The sequence below is a fragment of the Papilio machaon genome, chromosome Z, assembly GCF_912999745.1.
Source record: "Papilio machaon chromosome Z, ilPapMach1.1, whole genome shotgun sequence".
Lineage (NCBI taxonomy): Eukaryota > Metazoa > Arthropoda > Insecta > Lepidoptera > Papilionidae > Papilio > Papilio machaon.
The window spans coordinates 7,862,060-7,882,216 of NC_060016.1; the positions used below are offsets into that span (position 1 = coordinate 7,862,060).

Here is a 20,157-nt window from a genome sequence, read left to right on the forward strand (position 1 = left end):
GCAGAAGCTTTTCATACGCCAGACGAAGCTGTCGCGTCGCTCTTGTCTCCGATACGCGAACATGTGTTGCCGCTAATTAACCACTTGTGACCATCTAGTGAAACGTGGTATCGTACGTGGACCCCATATAGGTGAGCATTCATATCATACCATATATAATATGTATCAACATTTTAATAAAATACTACGATAATAAAATGATGGCAGTAAAGATTCTTGTGGATGAGATATGCTCTAAGTATCCATCAAGTCGGTTGTTAAATATATATGTAGAGTACTGTCAGTATGTTCTTAGTTTCGATATGATATGAAAAATATTTCAGGACTTTCACTACTACATATACCATAAAAAAGTTTTTTGACACTTCCGCAAGAGATAAGAAAATCAAAATAAACTTTTCGGTTTCAACTAAAACTATTTAAAATAACATAAATGTATTGATATTAAATGCTAATCCCAAAAAACACATTTTTGAACTTTTGTAGTCATATATTTAGACACATTTTAATTACTTAATACTTCTAATAGTATATCTGTCTCGCTCGGGCGATAGAATTAAGTCCACAATTAATGGAAATTACCTCAGCTGGAGACTTTAACAGTATCAAATAGATATCCAATTTTGTTTCAGTGAACTTATTACCGGAAACGCAATGTTCATTAAGTTCTGCTCTTAAACGATTAATTCTCTTCTCTTATTTATTGTGTTATTTGGAAAATTTTCGATTTTTTCATTATCAACGAGTATTTTACAATAACTTAAATTATATTGATTAGTTAAATTGTATTAAATATTACATTCTTAAAATTTTGATAATTACAATTTTCATCGTCTTAAAACCGATTTGCTTAAATTTCTACTTAGACTTAAAGTCTAATTTTATGTAAACTAATCGAAACTTGGAAATATTTATGACTTAAAGAAGAAATGTAAAGTTAATAATTTCACGCTTTTTTAAGTTTTAAATCAAAATATTTAGTTGTGAACTTCATAAGTACATAAGTAATCTTACTAATATTATAAATGCAAATGTTTGGATGGATGGATGTTTGTTTGAAGGTAAATCCTAAACGGATCAACGAATCTTGATGAAATTTGGCACAGATGTAGAAAATAGTCTAGAAGAACACATAGGCTGGTAATTACGTTTTTTTTTAAATTCCGCGCGGACGGAGTCTCTGGCAACGACTAGTGAAATATATTTTTAATTAAGGCCTTTTACATTTCGCAAAATGTAAGAAACTAATAAGAGCTTATTCATTTAATTAATCGGAACCTAATACGTTCTTTAAATCGACCTGCTATTCATTTATAAACGTATTTTCTTCCAAAAAAAATTATAGTATTTCATGACTCATGTAGTTGTTAATAGTTATGAAAATAATAAAAAGTGATACGTAATCTACATATACAAAAAGCAAAATGCTATGTTGGACAATCACGTGAAACCTATTGACAATAAGAGTAAATAAATTAACGGAGAATAGTCCTTGGCACCTAGACAATTTACCGGCTATTAATTTTTTGAATCCTATTTTCCTTTTTTATCCATAAAGCTTCCCACGCATGGTTGTCATAGTAACGCTATTTGATTTTATAGTAACAACCTTTTGACTGTCATTTATTATTTGACGCGAAACCCAAATATAAACATTAACAGCGAGGAAAATAAAAAAGGAAAGCCTCTAAAATATGTAGTCGTTACGTCACAGCCGTGTTTAATGACCAATAGAGGCAAATAAGAGATGTTTTGCAATAATCAATGATCGTTTTCAGAGCCTGGCGCTTTTATTAATATTTGCTAATAGCTTCAACACTTGCGGGACATTTACGTCATCAAAAACTATCATAAACTTATGGGGGTGAAAGTATCACAGTAAATAACTAGCTCTTGCCCGTGAATTCGTCAGCAATTAAAATTTTTGTTTAGTAAGCTAAATCTATAGAAAAAAATATGCGCACCAAAATAAACCATCTGTTCAATACTCGGGTCGGCTGAGTCCATGCGAGTATACGAGGAACGCTTTAGTTGCATCTACGCCTCAACATTTCTTGCAAACTTGATTAATAAAAATAAAAATAGAAGTATGAAGAAACCATTTAAGAAATTTGCACAGCAAAAATGGTTTTCCAAAAATAACCGATGGCAAGTATTGCTACCCTTCTGTAATTGCAAAATCAACCAGTCCCTTTCTAAAAATACGTTAAAGAGTTCCTTCCCAATTTTAAAACAATTAATAATGTTGAGGAAAATTATTTTTGTGCTTCTTACTGATATATCGGTAGTTAAACTGAGGAAGGTAAGTCGATTAATTATAAACCTTAATTTTTTAGTTTAATAAGGTAATATTTATAGAGAACTACATCTTAAAAAATAAAACCTGTTACACATTTAATTAATCGCGGAAATATTTGTTAAAGTTATTCTTATTTCCTTATGTTCTTTACACCGAAGTACATACATTATATAATTACAATGACCATCTATAGACTAACCTATATTAGGAATTTTAAAAAATCTAATCATCATCAACCTGCCCTTATTGAGGGTCGGCACAGTATGTACATCTCTATCAGCCGTCATATCTGATTTTACCCCCTTCTTACGCATATCCTTCCTCATTCAATCTCATTACTTTTTTGCTTATATGATTATAATCCCTCCGCATAACATGTCCAAACCACGCTAACCTTCTGCTTCTCAATTTCTCGATAACTGACGCTACTTACAAACTTCTTCTGATATACACATTCTTAACTTTATCTTTTCTTGTTACACCACACATCCATCTTAGCATACCCATCTCAGCTACATGCAATCTTTTTTCATCTGAAACCTTGGATGGAATTTTAAAAAATGTGCTTAGTTAAAAAAAATTATGTAGGTGACATTATTTTGAATAGGAGAGCAGATTAGAGGCAAGACGTAAAATATGGTTAATATTCAATTCGGTGCTCGTACATACAATGGAATCATTTAAAGGCGTTCAATCAACTAGTACTACGGTTCAATGATATTTGAAATTAACAAAATAACAATTTATGTATTCGTTCACTTTAATTAGTTTACTTTATTCATATTTACTTTATGATAAGTCTTAGCAAGCTTGCGTCGACAGGTCTCTAGAAATCGACTAATGTCACGAAAGCTCCTTTAATTCACTAGTGCGCAAATCAAATAAAAATATTTTAACCAACTAGAATTTTGTATCACTTTGTAGAACGTTCATTTAATAAGTAATTTTCCGCTGCACGCAAATAGATTTCAACACAATTGTTTATTTAATTATTATACAAAACTAATTTAAGTTAAGTAAAAATTTCCAAACGAACAATCGATCAGCTGATAGCAGTAAAATGGCGAAGCAACTGCTGCCCATAGACATCAATACATCAATAGGCGGCATAAGAAGCCTAATTTTAATAGATACAGGAGAAAATGTACAAAAAGGAGAAATTTCTCTCCATCTCTTCCCTCGTAAAATTCTCTTCCTCCTCCCTTCCTAAGGTTTACTCCTTGATGTATTTTCTGTTCTTTCTTCATTCTCCGATTTTTTTTTCATTCTTTTTAAATTTTCTTTTCACGTCACGGCGGTCTATATAAATTGGTATCAGATAAACGAGCTTTATTATGTTATCATCGAATCAACTGAAATATCAGGCCTCGTTGCTATCAGACGTTTGTCCGAATAAATCAATTGAACCGAACCTATTCGTATTGCAGCTTTGACGTACAAATCAAAGCTATTCAATCACAAAATTATAATTCAATTTAACGTAGAACGTTCAATCAACAGTGTACATTTTAATTGTGTAGTGTTAAGTTTTTTTTTATAATAGTGATGGCACTGCGTTTAATACTTTTTATTATTTTAAATTTTAGTATAAAATTATTATGCCGATTGAATAACCTATAATCTTAAAAGTGCAATACTTAATAATTGCCTACGAGAATTAATCTCCTCCCGTTACATTTGAAACATAACATACGTAAGGATTCAATTTATGAAATATTTTATTTCTTAAAAAGTAAATATCTGACATTTTTAATTAGTAAAATTGCTAAGATAAATTTTAAGTAGTTTGTTGGTATTCTAACTGACCAGTAACATATTATTTAAAGTTTAGAATGTATTAAATAGTAAGATCGTATTTACTTTTCTGGCATCAAGTTCAGTTTGTATTGTTGAGCAAACAAAGTTGTCGAAACGTTTGACGTCGTGATTGGAGGTTGAAGCGTCCGTAGCGCTGTGGCAAAACTAAATAGTGAATAACACTTTGATTAAAGTTAAATTCAACTTAGTGCAGGAAAACCCATTAACAATTACTTAACTGATGTCGAGTAGTCCTTAAAATACCTAGATATTTTAGTAATAATCTGAGTGGGATATAATAGAAAATTTTTAATTCTACTTACTAACTACGATACTTACAGAATTATATTTTACTAGCTGTCACCCGCAACTCCGTCCGCGCGGAATTAAAAAAACTTTATTAGTAGCCTATGTGTTCTTCCAGACTATGCTCTACATCTATGCCATCTTTCATCAAGTTCTTTTGAGCCTTTCCGGAGATACCTTCAAACAAACATCCATAGATCCAGCCATCCATCCAAACATTCGCATTTATAATATTAGTATAATTAAAAATCTCTTTATCCAAACATGGTAAAAGAAGAAATACTCAATTCGACCATTATTTAGTAATGACTTATATAATTTTTTGTCGTATCATTGCAAAAAAAATACGAGTATGTCAAAAACAAAAGTCAACAAATACTATTTTCCTTTCAAGAGACCCAGTTTTCTCCTCCGAATAGACTGAAAGCTGAAAGTCATAAAAAAGAAACAATTGAACGAGCATGTTGAACACTCCATGCCATAAGGAAGGTGACACTCCCATAAAATGCAGCTCAGTAAAATGGCTCTTTACGCGATAATCAATACCCACAGCTACCATGAATAAGCCCTCACATTTTCAAGTCGATGAGTCAAGAATACTAAATAGGTGTCGTTGCGAGATGCCAATGTTACTACACTTTCCTTTTACTTAACTTTCGATAGAAGCTCAATATTGTAATTATGAAATATTGCAGTTAATATGAAAATAACAAAGAACTTTTGTAGTAAAATTAGCTCCTAATTAGGCTGTTAATTAAGCTGACTGTTATGAAAGTGAGATTTTTTATATAATTACCAGCACTTGGTTTGTAACTTCACAACGATCAACTTATAACTTCCAACTAAAAACGAATTACAATTTGTGTGAAAACCGCATTTCAATAATCAAAAGAATCGTAAAAAAACAAACAAAACATTAAAAAAAGTTAAAAATAAGTAGTTTTATCACAGGATATTCTAGAATATTCCGGAACCAATACACAAAAATTAAAAAAACAAGAACATAACTCACGCCCTGAGGGGTAGGCACTAGGCACGGACCTCCACAATAATTAAAGTTTTTGCGAAAGCTTTATACTTGCGTTGTTACTAAAAAAGTGAATTCGAAACAAAGCACTTTATACTAGTTAAAAAATTAGAAAAAATGAATATAGCAGAGCATACAACCTTCCCAAGAGTGAAAGAATTTTTCAAATCGGTTCAGTAGTTTCGGAGCCTATTCAATATTCTCTCCTCCTCCACTAATATTAGTACAAATAGGTACATCTTACTAGTCATACTTCTGGTTACCTTACTGATATTATAAATGCAAAAGTTTGCAAATCTTTATTACTAAGTATCCACAACGGCAAAATCTCGGTGAAATTTTAGACTATTTTTTTGTATTCCTCGCGGACGAAGTCGCTGGGAAAGACCAATACATAATAACGGAGTCTCGTACTTTTTAACCAGCCATGACTTAAAAACTTTCATATGAAGAAGTACCTTCATCAATGTAATTATTTAAAAAAAAAGTTTTAGCTCTTTTTTGTCTTAATTTTAATTTATATGTCATTAAAACTCAACGTGAGCTGAATTAAAGTTTTAAAACAATGAAATCACGTAACTTGAAACTACATTTAAGAAAACGTGTATCATAAACTAATAACTACTCTTTCAAATGTACATTTTAAATGAATAATAGAATAATCATATAAGTAAAAATTGAAATCTCTTTCCACGTGAGACATCTTACAAATTAGATACGTGTACAAAATACTGACGATGTCATACGCAGTTGCCTGCATTTAATCTAAATCTTTGAATTTCCAGTGCCAAAACAAGTGTGAACAGACATTATTATTATCTCTATTTTACTCAAAGAAAATCACAGTGAGAACACGTTTTTTTGGAACATATCTTACCACCACGTTTTTTTGGCGATGCAAGCCAACATTAAATATCCCTTCAATTAAAATGAAATATTCAAATAAATACTTATATTTTACTAGAAGATTTTCAAAGTATAATAAAATAATAACAAGGGTTTATTTAAAGTAAGATGGAAAAAAGACAAAATGGTTCATTTAAAGTACATTTTAATATCGGCAATCTAATAATATTTAAAGCCTCATTTAGACTTAAGCTAGTCTGAGAACTATTGCAAGTAATTAACATTGAACTAGACCTTCTGCAGGCAGTGGTACTTTAAATGTATCAAGTAACTAATTAAAGCTTCCGTTGACTCAAGTTACACCGACTGCTTAATTAAATAAAAGGTATTCGAATTGGATAATAAACAAAACTATAAAGATCCGTTGCACCTGGTAAAATTGCCTCTATGAGTTTATTTGTTCTAATCCAATCTTATCTAAATTATTTTCTCAGCATCACACAAGGACTTAATCATCATCAACCTGCCCTTATCCCTATGTAGGGTCGGCACAGTATGTACTACTCCTCCATACATCTCTATCAGCCGTCATATCTGAATTTACCCCCTTCTTACGCATATCCTCTTTCACACAATCCATCCATACTTTCTTTGGTCTTCCTCTACCTTTATAGCCATCCACATTCAATCTCATTACTTTTTTGTTTATATGATTATCATCCCTCCGCATAACATGTCCAAACCACGCTAACCTTCTGCTCCTCAATTTCTCGATAACTGGCGCTACTTTCAAACTTCCTCTGATATGCACATTCTTAACTTTATCTCTTCTTGTCACACCACACATCCATCTTAGCATACGCATCTCAGCTACATGCAATCTTCTTTCATCCGAAATCTTGGTGGCCCAACATTCAGATCCGTACAATAAGACAGGTCTTACGATTGACTTGTAGATCTGTCCCTTAAGCTTGGGTGGCATTCTTGGATCACAAGTCACACCGGTGACCTGTCGCCATTTCATCCAACCTGCATTTATTCGGCTTTTCACATCCCGGTCAACACCACCATCGTATTGGACGAGTGAACCGAGGTACTTAAAATCGGAGCAGGTTGGTAGGTCAACACCATTTAAAGCGATTGGAGAAAAGCTGGTCGGACCACCAAAATCGCAGAACAAATGTTCAGTTTTGGTTCTGCTGATTTTAAGACCAGCTCTCTCCAATTTATCTCGCCATTTTTCCAACCTGCTCTGCACCTCGCATTCATCCTCCCCAACAAGCACGATGTCATCAGCATAAAGCATACACCAGGGTGCTTCCTCCTGTATGTCTGATGTTAGCGCATCCATTACCAGGAGGAAGAGATACGGACTTAAAGCCGAACCCTGGTGTAGGCCTACCGAGACACCAAACCTGTCACTATCGCCAACAGCGGACTGGATGTGTGTATTGGCTCGACAATACATAGCACGAATAAGCTGCAGGTATTTCCCAGGCACTCCTTTCACTTTCAAAGCCCACCACAAAACCACAAGGACTTAATGACAAGATATATTATAATTAGTCGACATTATGGATAACTCTTCCATACATCTCTAGCGTGCGAAATGAATTCACTCCCTTTCTTATATCCTCTTTCATCGAATTCATCTATAGTTTCTAACTTAAATTTATATAGATGAGAAATATACATATACGTCTTAGTAATAAATAAAAAAGGAGACTTAGAGGACTTTAGATCTGAGAGATGATTTAACAATGAACACACTTCAAAGTCCCTTTAAAAGTCCCGTAAATTTCCACCGCAGAAACATATGAATAAAAACATGATATTGCTTTTATTACGCTTCGTCTTCATACCGCAGTGTAATTCCACGGTTACAAATACTCAATAACATATATACAGAATACTATGTTTTTTTGTTTTACTTACATTTTATATTACATACATGGTCAGTTAATTCAGTCAAGCCTAATGTTGGAACTGAGACAGCGTCGTGAAAATGTGGGCCTACATCATAGCCGCAGCCCGAGGCGACTCCAGGCAAACTGTCAACAAGAATAACTCCATGCAAAACAACTCCGATGACCATCTCTTTTCGTAAGTTTTATTTTGAATAGGCTGTGTCACACTTAGAGATAATTTGCAACTATCCATGCACTTACTCTATGTTCTCCTTGTATAATATGTGTACAGATTAAAATTCAGCTTAGGAAATTCCAAATTCAAATTCAGGAGGTAAATCCTATTTTGTAGTTAGGTTAGATTTGAAAGTAACCAGCTATTTTCTGGCTTTGATGTTCTTGAATTCAGTTATTTTTCGCGGTTAAAACTAATGTATGTGCTTCATTACCACTGACAATTTGTCTGTAGTTTTTAATAGTAATAAATAAAGGCATAAAGAATGTTGTTTTGAATTTATTATATTAATTAATTTCGATCGGGTGTAATTAATAAAGATGTACGTGCCTGTAAGTGTTTGCTTAACCTTTCTTTTGGTTTACAATGTCGATAAATTCATACAAAAAGATATTGTTGACTCTATCACTCTCTCATAAATAACTGCGATAACAATATTTTTTGTAAGGATTTTTAAAAATTTCCAACCTACGAGAAATTTTCGTTTCAACGACTGTGAGGCTTACGGACTTTATTCGTTTGTCGCAATGACATCAATGTTGTGTATTTGCACATGATTGTGATCAATAAAACCTTGCATCTAAGGGACACCGTACACGGACAACTTCAAGCAGTTGGTTAGCTGCCGGCAGCATTAGCGCCGCTATAAATTGCTTCCGGCAATATACCGATTGCTAGTAGGAGCCGTTGTCGACTGCTTAAAACTGTCCGTGTGTGGCTACTCTTATCTATTGCACTCGAGCTTTGTGCATATTGTTAAAGGAAAATTAAATATATCATCTCGGAAATAAATTCTGGTAAATTCAATTACATTACATTTAAATAAAAAGAAATTGCTGGTGTAAATAAAATGGTATGGTTTTTCTTAATTAAGTTGTCTATTGTACATATATATATATATATATATATATTTAAGATGCAACGGAATAAATGGTTCTTTACAAGTCAGGCGACTGTGATTAACAAGTTTTATTTTCAGTTTCTGCAACCAAGAGCGGAGGGTATAGAAATGGATTTAATAATTATACGTCTTAAGTAATTTAAAAATTGTAAATAAAGTATTAATATTTTAACAAATACATAAAAACATTTTATGTACGTCTTGGTACATCGACAGTTAACATTCTTGATGTTTAGCGTAAGACAAGTTTCGACTTAGACATTATTATTTTAGAACACTTGTTTGTAAAATGGTTTCATACGGTTTTTTGATATTTTTACTAATATTCTTTCAGTACCGTAAATTTCTACTGCTAAAATATTTATTTAAAATAGATAAAAAACATGTTATTTCTGCTTTTTCAAAGACACTAAGAGAGTCGATTCTTGTACAACTACAATAGATAATGTATGTTTTACAACGTTCAGTGGTCGTGTAGTCTGTGTAATATATTGTCTTTTTTGACAATAATGAAAATGTTTAATCATTTTCACCTGTTTTCTTCTGTTCTCATTTATCTTCCTTTCTCTTCTAATTATAAACTATAATATATTTTTATCATCTAGGGTAACTAGTCTGTCTGTGCTCTCAATGGGTCTCGGTGACATGACAGCCGTAATTCATTTGTTTTTTTTTATTTGTCTCAATAATGTTTTTCCATTGTTTCAGTTATCGTGATGGCAAAGTGTTCACTCTATCGAGCTCTGGCGGCCCACGCCCGGGTCCCTCTGGGTTAACATCGCGAGATATGATCAAGACACCACGGTTTCCTCACTTCAAGAAAACATTATCAACGAACACACTGAATCCTTTGCACATGCAGGCCAATTGTAGGAACGAATTAGAGGACGGAATCGGGCCTTTTGAGGAAGTAAGTGTAAATTTCTTATCACACTTACAGGACGTACGCGTGTGTATTCATATGTTCATATATTCTCTATTCAATTTCCTAATGTAATATTTTTTCTGTGTAAATGAAGTACAAAAAAATTACATGTAATTAGTGACTTTTATAAAGAAAATACTTAATTGACAAGTCAACATAGTACAGGGTATAAATTTTTAGATGTAGCAATAACAATTTTTTTTTATATCAAAGATGGCAAACGAACAAACAGCCATCTGAATTCGCCGAAATAGCGAGGATGAATTTTTCTCTGATTTTATAAAATCTAACGATTTCCAGTCCAAATTAAAAACGAATTAATAAGCGTCATCGATACTATTCAAAATAATCGCAGAGCATATAATTTGAAATGTTCATTTCTCGATATTCGTATTTGCTAGTATGTACAGTCGTTTATATTCATGTTGTAACTGCTAGTGTAATGAAGATTGATGGCCACTATTGGGTCACCATTTGTTTATTGTAGTATTCAACCGATTACAATTTTTATCCATATTTCTCCAATTCTGTTTGTTATTTGTACGAGGTAACCGATAGGGTTATTGGACATGCTGTGTTCAAAAATTTATGCGTTTTAATAATTAATATCTTATCATTTTTAAATATGCCAATAATCGATTTTTATTAATCACTTATATTCTGTATTGTGATTTAAAAAAAATATGTTGCTATCATCAATTAGATATAAGTAAAGCGTTAAGGGGGAGGCCTACGTTCAGCAGTGGACGAAATCAGGCTGATTATGATGATGAAAGCGTTATCTGTAACTATATTAATCAGATTGTATGTGGTTCAAAAGAATAGTTTAAAAAAAGAATTGTTAATATAGAAAAACTATTTTAATAAAAAGCGCCAATCGAGAAAGTCTCAAAATAATAAATAATACAAAACTTGTGTGCGCTATCAATCATCCAATTAAAAAAAAAAATAGATAACGAAAGTAATAAACGGCAACACTATAAATAGACTAAATGTTCGACATTGACAAAAAGAAACAATGTCCGTACGATTTACGCGCAAATACAAACGGTCCTTGTGTAAGACGTGGCGTCCATACAAAACTACGACCGCACACAAGGGCGCGACCCCGACCCGATGGTGTCCGCAGAAAGCCTCAACTATAGCAAATAAAACTCAAGCACTACTCGAGTCAGAGTATAAACTATTAGAGTAGTCATTTATGACCTCTTATTGATTGCTTCTTTTAAACACCCATTATTTCAAGTTTAAACTAATTTTATACCCGCTGTCACTGCAGATGTTCAGGAATAGCCGTTTGTTACTTTTTATGGTGGTTCTAAATGTTGCAATTTGCAATACAATTAAAAAACATAATATTGCGTGTTTCTAAAATGTCAGTGGTAGCAGGAATATTACCGCTTTTTATAAATGTGAACGAAATCTTAACGTCACCTGTTGATTTCTTAATTTAATTAAAATTCCAGTGTAAACAACGATAAAACGTTTAGACATCGAAACATGATCAAGTTAATACATTAAGTTTTAAAGGGGGCAATTAGGCTTATTAAGTTCTGCGGAGGTGGTCGGGCAATCACTATTTATGACAGAAACTACGGTGAACGCGTCATAAATGTGACATAGGGAAGCACTGTAGCAATCCTCATGGCCTATTGTTTCGATGGAGCTGCCTTGAACACGCACCGACTACCCATTAATTTTTAGTCCTAGCGATCATTCACAATTCGTCTGTCGCGACAGCAGCCGTCGGGTTAAAGTTCTTAAGCGTGCTTTTATTCCGTAAAACGAGTGACAATCTTTTAATTATCATCTACCGTACGCCGGCTGAACTGAATTCTTTTAATTAAAACACACGATCGAGGGATGTCGTGACCGGACCACCTAAACAATTACCTGATACCGATCCGTGTTCATTTTGTTGACGAGTCTTAATGGCTCAATTTCTTTTGCGTTCAAAGTCCTCAAATTGCAACGTAAAGATAGCTACAAGTGTTTGATTAAATTAGACTGGAGTAGTCCGCTGACAACGTATATTAGTGAACATGAGCCCAGTTTACGCCATTCATAAAATACCACTGGGAAACAACGCTGCACCGGTAAGTGTAATTTCTAGCTACCACATTATTTCTAAAATATTATCACTACTGTAATTTAAGGACAAAAAAAATTGACCGCGACCCGGGACTGGGCTAGTTTCTTCAGAATAATCTGACTTATCAATAATATTAGAACTCCATAGATATTGACAGCAGATCTTTATCGTTCATAGTATCTGTGGAGATGGCAAACTAACCCTTTCGTATATGTGTTAAGTATTTATTCTTTACTAGCTATTCTACCTTACTTTTCTATTAATATCCTAATATTAGATTTTATTCCTTAACTTTCATTCTTTTCTACATTTGTCGTGATTAAGAAGGGATTAACGACTGAAGTGACGGATATAGATCTGGAGAACTTAAACTGGTGCGCCCACTCCACATACAATGATATAATGACAAGATGATGTGATGATGACTTACTCTTCGTTCATCATTCAATCATCTTTCTTAATCTAGTTTCATTTATAAAATTTAAATTATGACAGCTGCGTGATTTTGGACTTAAAAATTCTTAAAATTATCAATAACATTGTTACTTTTCTAAAATTTCGTAATATTGCTTTCTATGAGTAAAATCGATAAGTACTTAATACTAATATTATTTACTGTGTTGACTTCAAACGTCGTGGCTGGCGGGTAGAAGAATGGAGACGCTAGTAATTATTGCCTCGTTTAATGGCCGTCGCAAGTGGACTGTCCCTGTCTGTTGTACAGACCGCCATCTTTGTTACAATACTTGCAATTTACTACATGGTATTGACACAACATTTTAAAAGTAAAAAAGATCTTTAACCATTTATTTTAACTACTGGGTTTGGAGAATGAAAATTGATGAATAATCTTTGTTACTTACCTTAGTTGTCTTGTGAAAACTGTTAAGGAAGTGCTTTTTCGATTCCTCTACAATAAAAGTTCTTATTTGTTTTTAATCACAATGATAAAAAAATCTCTTCCATTTAAACTTGACGCAGGTTAATAACCTTCTAAACGCGAAACATCGAAGCAATATTATGATCGAAGTTACACGTACGGTAGCTCGGTAGCTCAACTTGTTGCTTTTCGTCTTGTTCACGTTTGGTTACGATGTCACCGTCACATTGTAAACGTCGACAGCTATTATGAATAGTAATTTTACAAACTGACGGGAAATTGTGAATATAACGTATTGATTGGAGAGCGTCGGTGGCTCAGGGAGAGCGTCGGTGGCTCAGGGGTTAAGCACTTGACTTGCAATCTGCAGGTCCAGGGTTCGAATCCCGCCATGTACCAATGTGTTTTTCGATTTTCGATTAACATATGTACATTTATCCGACGTTCTTACGGTGAAGGAAAACATCGTGATGCAACCTGCACATATCTGAGAAGAAATTCAATGATATGTGTGAAGTCAACCAACCCGCACTTGGCCAGCGTGGTTGACTATGGCCTAAACACCCCTAACTTGGGGTAGGCTCCGAGCCCCTCGGTGGGGACGTATAGTGAGCTGATGATGATGATGAACGTATTGATAGTGACGTATAAATTAAAAAAACAGCGTCATCAATCAGTGTTATCATCCAATTATGACATGAGGGTCGTCAAAAGTAAGTAACTCTGTTGTACTTAATAAACCGGCGCTTATCATCTTTCGACCACATTACTGAACATAAAAATATCGTCGACATCCTTCCGATCACCCTCGGTTAATTAGACACTCTATAACCATAATACGTCGTGTGACTGTCTAAGTACATTGTCAGGGTGTACAAACGCGCTACTGATGTCATATTTGTGACTACTTGCCGTTTTATTGTATTTTTATTGATGTACATTTAAAGCGGATACGGCTGCCTCAACAGTCTGTAATGACCTGTCGCTGATTTTAATAAATTGTTGATAAATCGCAGTGTACGGATTTTATTTGTTTTTTATTCATATATAAAGTTATAAGGACTGTGTTTGTGTGTGTATTGTTCGTTAGATTATAGAGGATAATATAACAATCAGTAAAACTGCTAAAATCTGTACAACTCCATCTAGCGGTTGCAGATGTGGATTGTGCAGCTGTTGATCTGTTGGCATCGATACTAAGCAGATCACGTCCTCACTTTATAACAATAGAAAAGCTATTTCGAAACCATAAGGAAAATCGTGACCTTTTTGGACGAGGAAGCCATATATAAAATGTCTCGTGTTTCGAATTGAAAAATTCTATTTCATCAAGGTACCTTGGTATGTGTAATTAATATACGATTCACGTCCATTCCTACGCTATTTCATCGTAAAAATTGGCGGCAAATAATAATAATAACATTAACACGTTTTACTTTGAAGGGTTTCAAATGACAACACATGTACGGTAACAAATTGTCATCACTGACACTCTCATTAAAAAACAGAGATAGCAAACACAACCTAACAAAAATCTTCACCTAAGTATTTTTCGAATACAAGCTGTCACTCGCAATTTTTCTCAACGGAGAAAATAATAAAAATAGCCTAAGTTACTTCCACACACCTAAGCTATCTCCAGTAAAAGTCTTGTAGGAAATGGGACATTCGCTTACCTAGAACAAACCCAGTTTTACAGACATACAGACACACAAATATTTTATTGATTCTGGCGATAACATTATCAAAAAAGTAAAATCTAGAAATAGATTCATTCGAGATAATAAAAAAATGCAAAAGACCAAAATAATAACCAAAAAAAAAAATTGCGAGCGACAGCAGTAAGTAATATTTTTTGTCAACGAAACCTTATAGACCCATTTTCGGCAATCAGTAATTAAAGATCACACTATCTGTGTATGTAATCTGGAACAATGGAAGTTATTACTTCAGCTTAATTAAACGAGGTCGAACTGTATTAAAAGTATAGTATGGTATCGTACGCACGCCGGAAAAGGACCACGCCTTCATAGTTCCGCAAACAACCAGACTACGCGATACTTATTCAAGTCTTCTAGTCCCACAGAGTACCGTGAATATGAAAACAGTTTTCTCTATACAAATTTAGTCTTCGCCGATAATGAATTATTTATCGTGAAATTTAAATTTTAAACGTCATGACATCTGTATAATAATTAAGTTGTTATCTCTATTTTTAAAATGATTATGAACGGCATCGTAATATTGTGATATGCAAGTGTTCCATTGAAGACACATTATTACAGAAGACTGTCTATAAAATCTGCGTAATATCTGTCTTTAAACTCTCCCAAGTACCAGTCATTGTCTGAACAAATTTAAAGATATATATTTATGTACGAATATGTCGGTAGTGGAAACCCACGCTTAGATTGTATCTGATGATTAGTTAAGTTGATTACAATACGGTTAACCCAATGTTCACAAGTGCTCCCCTGATAATAATTAAAGTGCATTCATACTAACGACTACATATCGATAAACTGAATTGCTTGAAACTAAAAACCAAATACCAAATAGTGTGTGAGATATATAAACTTTAGCAAGCATTAATTTCTAAGAATGCTTTATAAACTAAAAAACTTTTGAATCTAGAGAATAGTGGATAAGGTTACGAGTATGGATGGGTCCGATTCCCCACATACGACTATTATCGTAAACCAAAGAGTCACATCTCATCACAAGTCTAAAACTTAGTTATAATGGTTAAAATAAATATTGGAAAATTAAATTTGATATTAGTTTTTTAAAATAAAGTCTTTTAAGCAAGTCTTTTTTACACCATATATTTGACAAAACTTTCAAATGATTATTTCTACCGTAAGTTCTTAATGAGGTTCATTTATTTGCGACGATTAAATAAATCATTTTTATTCAGGTGGTGAGTGATGTGGGTCCAAGATCAAGCTGGATGCAGAGGCAGGTTTCTAGGTTCGCTCGCAACCTTCGGTACCGGATCACTGGCGAGGGTAGAACCAAGCCCCCTGACTGGTTCCTGGACAAGTTCGCGGCACAGACGTTCTCAGATCCCGATGAACCATTATATCAAACGAAGAGATCGAAGCTTCTTTGCGGTCTGAGATTGGCATTCGACCCTACGCTACCATCACATTACCATGTACGTACATTGATATTTCTCAGGAATTCCACGAACTCATTCCCCCATCCCCTTTTTCCATTGAATGTTGTACATACGTCTGATCTCCCTCCATACTTTCATTGTTGATATACCACGGATCCGAAAGATTTGAAACATCGTTCCTCGTGAACTCAGTAAAGGCCTGGAATGAGTTGCCAGCATCAGTGTTTCCATCCCGCTATAACGTAAGTTCCTTCAAGGTTAGAGTGAATAGACATTTGTTAAGACAGCGCCTACAACTTTCGACCAAATCACCACTTATACCAGGTGGGATTGTGGTTCAGCGCTAGTGTATTTGTTATAAAAAAATCTATATTTTTACTTTTTTTATGAAAGGCCACTGGCCAAGATGCATGCTGGTCAACTGATGTGGCCACTTCAGATACGCATCTGCTATGTACTAATGAGTTGCAGGTGTGTTGAACAACTAATGTACTAATGTTGAAAATAAAATCTGTGAAGGTTATTATTGTTCATATAACAATCTTAATTTTCGATAACTTCTTGTTAGAAATTATGTTAAGTCAGTATGTTCTATCATTAATTTTTTTTATTTACCTAATGCTTGTGTTCCCATAGTGGTTAGCAGTGGTGTCTCTTGCCATCTTGTACAACGTGGTATTTGTGATCGGACGAGCTGTCTTCTGGGAGCTGGACAACCTCACAGTGTTGTGGTTCATCCTAGACTACCTCTGTGATGCTATTTATCTCATTGATACGGTGATTCATGTCCACGAAGGTATGTGATTGTTTTAGTGTCCTGGATTTTTTTATACCTGTAACTGTATAAGCTTTGCGAGGCTGTGCGCAATTTAAACCATTTTCTGTGCGAATCTATATTATATTTAAGCAAATTTTGTTAATCTATGTGTATGAATGTTTCCTTGATTTGTGTATTTTAAACTGTCACATTCATAGATCGATCGAATCGAGGGCTTTACTGGTTGTTTGTATGTATTGTTTGCAAACAGATGAAACATCGTGTTTGACACCAAGATAAAGTACTTTTAAATCAATAGAAGTCACAGAGACGCAAGTTACGAGGGTTGCTTACGGAACGAACTCACAAATCAACAGTTTGACACCCACACGGCGCGTACGGCCGCGCCTTGCGTCATCAAATTTAGCTAACATGTGGACAAACATGCGGCCTTGTCTAGTTGCTTTTTCCGCACAAATATGGCAATGCTTTCGTAACACAATCGCCTCTAACTGATGATCGATGGGTAGACCCTAATTTATTCTTATCTTGTGCCTCTTAATGCAAATCTATTTTATTAGGTATTTATGCGAAAAAAAATTATATAGAAGTAACTGTTGTTTTATTTGCTGTTGGATGTTAACAAATAATTAAAAGTATGTTTTTCCAGGTTATCTCGAGCAAGGTCTCATGGTGAAGGATTCAACAATGCTCAGGAAACACTACTTGAAGTCAGACTCGTGGAGGTACGACCTCATATCCTTGATGCCAACGGACATCGCTTATTATTGGTGGAAGCCCGGCACTTGCGACTATGTTAGTACTAAATTCCCGTGTTAATTAATCTAATCTTTTATTTTTCACACAGGAGGTAACTAATCTGGTCAATACCTGAATATGTCAACATTATTTTTGTTACAGCAACGTTTGCCGTGCCCTGTTATTGTACGACTGAATAGACTATTTCGACTGCCTCGAATGTGGGAGTGGTTCGACCGCACCGAGACCGCCACCAGCTACCCCAACGCTTTCAGAATATGCAAGGTACTTCGACTAAATTAATTCTAATCTATTTGATTACATGCCTATATTCATTATATATATTGGATGTACTTCATATTTTTATAAATTTACAGGTCGTTATGGCAATTTTAGTGCTCATACATTGGAATGCTTGTCTATATTTCGCAATAAGCTACGCTATTGGATTTGGTACTGATAACTGGGTGTATAATCTGACTGGTTCACGTAATGAATCTCTCGCTCATCAATATATATACAGTTTCTATTGGTCCACTTTAACTCTGACGACTATCGGAGAAACACCACAGCCTGAAATCGATGCTGAATATTTGTTTGTCGTCGCCGACTTTTTGGCAGGAGTGTTAATTTTCGCCACAATTGTAGGAAATATTGGATCAATGATTTCTAATATGAATGTGGCTAGAGTTGAGTTCCAAAATAAAATGGATGGCGTCAAGCAGTACATGGCATTTAGGAAAGTAAGTGGTGAGTTAGAGGCTAGGGTTATTAGATGGTTCGCGTATACTTGGGCCCAAAGCGGAGCTTTGGATGAAGAAAACGTTTTGTCATCTTTGCCCGATAAACTAAAGGCAGAAATAGCTATACGTGTACATCTGGATACGTTACGTAAAGTGAGAATATTTCAAGATTGTGAACCCGGGTTGCTGGAAGCACTAGTCTTGAAGTTAAGGCTGCAAGTCTTTAGCCCAGGTGATTACATCTGCAGAAAAGGCGATGTCGGCAAAGAAATGTATATAGTTAAAAGAGGGCGACTTCAAGTAGTCGCTGATGATGGGAAAACTGTTTTAGCTACATTAAGTGCTGGTTCAGTATTTGGAGAAGTAAGTGTCTTGGAAATAGCTGGGAATCGTACAGGTAACCGAAGAACGGCAAATGTTCGCGCCCTTGGCTATTCAGATCTGTTTTGCTTGGCAAAACGGGATCTCTGGGAGGCCCTAGCTGATTATCCAGATGCAAGGGCTACTCTTACGGAACGTGGCTGTCAATTACTAAGAAAGGTTTGTTTACTTTAAATACTATTCAATTTATGTTTTTTCTTTAAATGTTCCTGGTCTTTTTTAAATAATCCACGGCAATCAACATTTTTCTAGGATGGTTTATTGGATGAAACTGTCTTTGAAAATGCTCAAACTACCCAACAAAGTTTGGAAGAAACTGTCCACAAACTGGAGACGACCGTCGAGATGTTGAATAACCGCCTCCAAGGACTTCTCGCTGATGTTGGGGAGGAACAAGCTAAAATAAAGCAGAGGATTAACAAACTTGAAGTTAGGTAAGATAATACTACTAAATGTATACCGAATGGCATTCAAACCCTATGCGAATTTGATTTCATGCACGTTTTGATATGTACGGATTTTCTCATTTATAACATGGCAAAGCGAATGATAATATTTAATTAATTGGCACCAATAAAACAAAGAAATATTTTTTAGAATAATCGAATCTGACGACGAAGAAACTGATTCAGAAGATACGTCAGCTGATGGTTCCGACTTAAGAAGTGATATTGTTCAGGTTTATGATTCAAGTTCTGGTCCACCTATTAGTTCTCCGCGATCCACCACGATGTTTATGAACAATCCCGTACGGGAACGTGGATACTCTCTGAGTGTAGAAAGAACACCAGGTCTCATGCATTTTCCACCGGAACCACGAAGCAAATCTTTACGCATCAAGAAAATTCATAAGGATATATCAAAGTGAAAACAAATAGGAGAAATATGAGTTGAAATACTAGGAACCAGTAAATATTTGAGAAATATTCTTGGGGTTTGTAAATTCAAAAACATTTCGTCTTTCACCGTTATTATTCTTAACAAATAACATGAATCATTGTTGTTTATTGTTTAGATTTTAGATTTAAGTGTAACTCTTCAAATTTATCATAATTTCGCGTGTCATAAAGTCACGTACAAAATCGTACATAATTTCTTAAATTCTATTTACTAAAAACGACTTTCAATTTGTCACGTCGATGTAAATATTTTAGATTGATGTTTTATTCCACAGTGATCTC

The 20,157-nt window shown here is 34.4% G+C and overlaps 1 protein-coding gene across 2 annotated transcripts; it reads left to right on the forward strand.

Annotated features, from left to right (window-relative positions):
* The first annotated feature begins 24 nt into the window (after positions 1-24).
* LOC106717166 (cyclic nucleotide-gated cation channel subunit A) lies at positions 25-19,876 on the forward strand. 2 transcript variants are annotated; one of them, XM_014510894.2, is made up of 10 exons: positions 111-131; positions 8,235-8,378; positions 10,027-10,228; positions 16,133-16,372; positions 16,973-17,132; positions 17,764-17,909; positions 18,015-18,137; positions 18,230-19,135; positions 19,229-19,410; positions 19,574-19,876. In XM_014510894.2, exons 2-10 carry the CDS (start codon positions 8,281-8,283, stop codon positions 19,842-19,844), a joined length of 2,328 nt encoding a protein of 775 aa, XP_014366380.2. In that variant the 5' UTR covers positions 111-131; positions 8,235-8,280; the 3' UTR covers positions 19,845-19,876. The 2 variants fall into 2 exon arrangements, with proteins under 2 accessions (XP_014366381.2, XP_014366380.2); XM_014510895.2 differs by lacking the exon at positions 8,235-8,378 and having other exon boundaries at positions 25-131.
* Positions 19,877-20,157: the final 281 nt, after the last annotated feature.

Coding starts and splice junctions, on each gene's coding strand:
- LOC106717166 (XM_014510894.2), top strand. CDS start 8,281: ATGTGGGCCTACATCATAGCCGCAGCCCGAGGCGACTCCAGGCAAACT. Junction 19,136..19,228: donor GCTGTCAATTACTAAGAAAG/GTTTGTTTACTT, acceptor ACATTTTTCTAG/GATGGTTTATTGGATGAAAC. Junction 19,411..19,573: donor ATTAACAAACTTGAAGTTAG/GTAAGATAATAC, acceptor AATATTTTTTAG/AATAATCGAATCTGACGACG.